Source organism: Lontra canadensis, unplaced genomic scaffold (assembly GCF_010015895.1).
Source record: "Lontra canadensis isolate GAN:19392208 unplaced genomic scaffold, GSC_riverotter_1.0 scaffold17, whole genome shotgun sequence".
NCBI lineage: Eukaryota > Metazoa > Chordata > Mammalia > Carnivora > Mustelidae > Lontra > Lontra canadensis.
The window spans coordinates 15,042,671-15,047,231 of NW_022631011.1; the positions used below are offsets into that span (position 1 = coordinate 15,042,671).

The 4,561-nt window shown below is 51.0% G+C and overlaps 1 protein-coding gene across 2 annotated transcripts in view; it reads left to right on the forward strand.

Annotated features, from left to right (window-relative positions):
• Positions 1-2,530: 2,530 nt before the first annotated feature.
• Positions 2,531-4,561, forward strand: part of DSC3 (desmocollin 3) — a 45,718-nt gene continuing 43,687 nt past the window's right edge. Inside the window, exon 1 of one of the 2 annotated variants that reach the window (XM_032859709.1) lies at positions 2,531-2,661. In XM_032859709.1, coding sequence (XP_032715600.1) covers positions 2,596-2,661 — 66 coding nt within the window. In that variant the 5' untranslated portion in view covers positions 2,531-2,595. The remainder of the gene's footprint in view (positions 2,662-4,561) is intronic. The other variant, XM_032859710.1, reaches the window with a different exon arrangement.

Sequence of the window (4,561 nt, forward strand, 5' to 3'; positions counted from 1 at the left end):
TTATTCCCTACGTATGAAGGGAAAGCTGTGTGAAGACATAAACAAGTTGCGAATGAAGCTAATGAGTTCATTAACTCAACAAAAGTGATGATTGCGTAACTGTAGTTAGTAACCATTTCTACAGATCGAGTAGAAGGTTCTTCGCCTGCTCCGGGACGAAATTCAACTCCTCAGCGTAGTTTGTTAAAGCCTACCTTTCTAACCTAACTCCCAGGCATAGAACTTCTGAACGCCAGAAAAATTCCCTTTCTGTTTCCCCATGAAGGAAACTGTTACCAGATTCTCTAATGCTTCAGCACAGCGCTTGCCTTTTTATCTGGAACAGGCTCTGCCCTCTGCTTTTCTCTGTTGGTTCTCTCTCTCTTCCCCCCCCCCCCGTTGGTTCTTATCTCAAGCATTAGTTCTTAGTTCTGGAGGCTAAGGGTCCAAAAGTAAGGTGTTGGTCTATTTGATTTCTGCTGAGAACTCTCTTTCTGGTTTGTAGACAGCCACCCTCTCACTGTGTCCACACATGGAACAGAGAGAGAGAGAGATAGAGAGAGAGTGTGTGTGCAATAGAGAGCGACAGAGACAGAGCTGGAGAAGGGGAGCTCTTCTCATAAGGACACTAATTCCATCAGATCAGGAGCCTACCATCATAACCTTGTTAATGTTAGTTACTTCCTTATAGGCCTTATCTCCAAATACAGCCATATGGAGGTTAGCTCTTCAACATACGAATTTGGAAAGCACACTGTTCAATGGGATCATCTATGTTACAGGAAAGCCATGATTCATTTGTGTTTCTAAAGGCAGGCTGGGGCCAGAGGTATCCTCGAGAGACTTCCCCTGAGGTCTTGGGTGGGTGAAAATGATTGGAGTGGAGAGAAGTTTGGAGACCTTTCTCTGAGACTGGGAAAGCTCTTTCATACAGAGGCCTCTAGAGGTAAGACAGGATTTTCTTTCTTTCTTTCTTTCTTTTTTTAAAGATTTTATTTATTTATTTGACAGAGATCACAAGTAGGCAGAGAGGCAGGCAGAAAGAGAGGGAGAAGCAGGCTCCCTTTTGAGCAGAGAGCCCCAGATGCAGGGCTCAATTCCAGGACCCTGGGATGATGACTTGAGCTGAAGACAGAAGCTTAACTCTCTGAACCACCCAGGTGCCCCTAAGACAGGATTTCTGATGGGTGCCTTGAATGCCTCAGAGACGGGACTGGATGCTGAGCTTACTGTCCAAATTTTAAGAGCCTGTGAGTCTCAGGCAAGCCCCAGACTTCAGTCAAGCAGCCTGCTGGGATGACCAGGGCAGGATGAATGAAGGCCCTGGCACTTTTCCTGATTAATCTGGAGTATCTGAGGAATCCGACCTTGGAACTTACACATGAACTTTGAGGAGCAGCAACACATCCAAGGAGTTCCTTCTCAATCTGCCAAGTGGGGGATTTGAGGACACAAAATTTCATCTAGAGAGAAATGAAAGAATGTGCTTACATGTTGTTGTAAGTGGCCTCTCTATTAAAACATTTACCATGTTGGGCTGTAATGCTTGCCTTTATTCCCTTCTAGACTTTGGGTTACTTGGGGCAGGAACTGGGTTTTGTACCTTCTCTTTCCTCTAGCCCCTCACTCAATGCCCCTGGAAACTGAGCTTTGATATACGTTTGTTGAGTCATATTGGATTGCAAGCCTCCTTTTAGAGTAAAGGGTTTTGTGTGATAGATTTTCCATTTAGGGCAAACTGAAAAATGGCACCTTAGTACAACTGCCGTGTAATTACTAAATCAACAATTCACATATAAGAAGAAATTCTTAGATGGTTCATATAAGGTCACCAAATTGACAGTAAAGAAAGCTCTAAATGTAATCATTCATATTTTAGTTACTTAAAATGGCCAGATATCAGAATTTCTTCCACTTGGTTTTAATTTCTGGTATACCAAATACCAGCTTACTCATGCCACTTGGGATAATTCTCCCTCCGTCCTTTATCTTACCATGTTAGTCAAATTTGGAAAGAATATATACATGTTGTATTAAAAGAGATGCGGCCCAGCATTTGATCAGAAGCTAAAGGGAGGCTCCCCTGATCCAATCACAAAGGTGTTCCTGGCACCCCGGAGCGCCGGTGTTGGGGCAGGGATACCTGCCGGCGGACTTGGTTCCTGCCGCGGGAGTGCACAAGCAGCGCGAGTAAGGGGTCCGCCCCGGGACAATCCGGGAGGCCTGGGCCAGGCGGACCTGGGCGGGGCGGGAGCGCCGCTGGGCAGACGAGGGGCGTGGGAAAGCGGGCCGAGGGTGGGGCTGGGACCGCTTTCTCGCCAGCCAGCACTCGGCGCTGGCCCCCGGGGAGCGGAGGGGCAGGCTAGGGCAGCTCCCCAGCTCCCCGCGTGATAAAACTTGAGAAATAACCAGGAGGGGCGGCCCGGCGTCTCCTGGGTCCAATCCCGTCTCTGGAGCGAACGCGCTCCCGGGCAGGGGAGCCTGACGGAGGCCTAGGAGACTTAAAGAGGAGTGGCAGCGAGGCACGCCCGCACCGCGCGCCGCTGAACCTCCGTGGGCTCTCACCTCGGGCCTCCTGCGCGGCGCCTGGGTTCCCCCTTCCCGCCCTGCGCCGCGATGGCCACCTCGCAGCCTCGGATCCCCCCGCGCGGAGCCCTCGGCAGGCTGCTGCTGAGCCTCGCGGTGAGTGGGGGCCTGGGCGGGAGCCGGGCCGCGGCAGGGCTGGACCCTCCCTAGTCCCGCGGGGAAAGCGGAACCGGGGCGAAGCGGACAGAGAGCGGACGGCCGCGGCTCCGCTCAGTCCTGCCTGGCAGGACAAGCCAAATTTGGACTCGGACGGGTGAGAGCAGAAAACGAGCCTTGGAGGGACGACTCGGGCTGAGTTTCGTGTTCGGGACTTCACGTCCGACGGTTTGAATTACGAGTGGCGCTCCGGCATGGCTGCGCTCTCCTGGTCCTTCGCGGGCGACTAGGGCTCGCCCTCTCCCCTGGCTCCCCGGGCTAGGGATGACGATCGGGGCACGTCTGGGTGGAGAGGGACGAACAGTACTGGGTCAGGTATTTCAGGATCAATGAGTGAGTAAAAGACGTGAGTTGAGGTTCAAGAGGCTGCTCCACCCCAGGGTCGCCTGGGATGGGGACGTTAGTGAGCGGAGGGGCTGGAATGGTGCCCTCGGTCCCCGCGTGGAATTAACTCTGAACACCGGCTTCCAGATTGTTACAAGCCTACCTTTCTAACCTAATTCCCAGCTTCTGCTAAAGGCTATTCAGAGCTCACCCACGAGTCTCCCGGCCCTGGGCGAAGCGTGCCTGAGGCACTAGGGCGTGTGAAGGCTGGATCCGAACTCGGATTGGGCGGGGGAGAGGGGCTGTTGGGGTGCAGCGGAGAGGCTAGAGTCGGGGTGGGTGGAGGGGTGGGGTAGGCGTGGGTTTGAGTGGTACTTTGTGTCTCTCCGGGAAGGACTGCGCAAGCCCGGAGCCCAGCTTCGGGTCTTCTGTGTCCTGGAAACCCGCAACTCAGAACGAGATTCACCTGGAGAGGAAATTAGGGATAATTCTCCGAGAATATGGGAGACATACAGCGAAAAATCCGGAACTCCGAAGGCGCGATTACGCTTTAGACCAGACCAGGGTTGCGCTCGGGAAGGTCCGTGGAGAGGAGCCGCAGACCCACTTCCGCGCATTCAGGGATGCTCGTGGGGTCCCGCACAGGGAGGACCTGCCTAACTCGGGAGTAGGTCAGCTCTGGCTCCAAGGATTCCTCTGCCCCCAAGCAGGGCGAGTGGATGGATCAAAAAGCCTTGTCTTCTCTTTGAATCAGCGAGTTATAAATATTGGGTTGGTACTTATGATCTAAGAAATGTTTATGGACAATGACTTGTACAAATGAGGGCGTTGATTTGCAAGGCAGCTGTTCCAACAAAAGGAGCTGATGAAGTGACTCTTTACAAATGGGAACTGGCCTTAAAGTGTGCTCTTTTGTGATAAATTTGGAAGAATTTCCAGTTTTTATGTTTAAAAGCATGAATTGAGTGTTTTGTGTTTTCTCTGGGAAAGGGATTGGGGAATGGGGAGAAGAAACTGCAGAGGTACTGTGCTAGCAAGATCTCTCCTGTATTCCCTGGAGGGGAGGGTGTGGAATTCAAGCAACTGTCATGGTGACAGGAATGGCCTTGCAGGTGTTGGGGCGTGGCAAGGCAAGAAAGCGCGTGTCTGTCCAAATGGAGATAGCGTCAGCTCTAGTATTAGACATACTCGTTTAGGATTATTTAAAAAAAGAATTTCCTTAAGTTTAGACCGAATGGGATTATCTGGAGACTCGAATACTGGAGAGTGTACATAGTATAATTTCTTTAACCCAGAACCCCCAGTGCACAAGTACCTTCAGTTTCTGCCCTAATGGGTAAAGGAAGACCTCTGTTGACCATCCACTGTATTTCCCTTTGACTCACAGGACTCAGTATAGTATTAATGGTGTAACACTTTAGAGACAGTTTTCATTTTATAGATACTTTAATGGATCTCTCAAAAACAATTCCTTGTTTGAAGTGAGAGCTCTTTAAAGCAAGTCTTTAACTGGTAG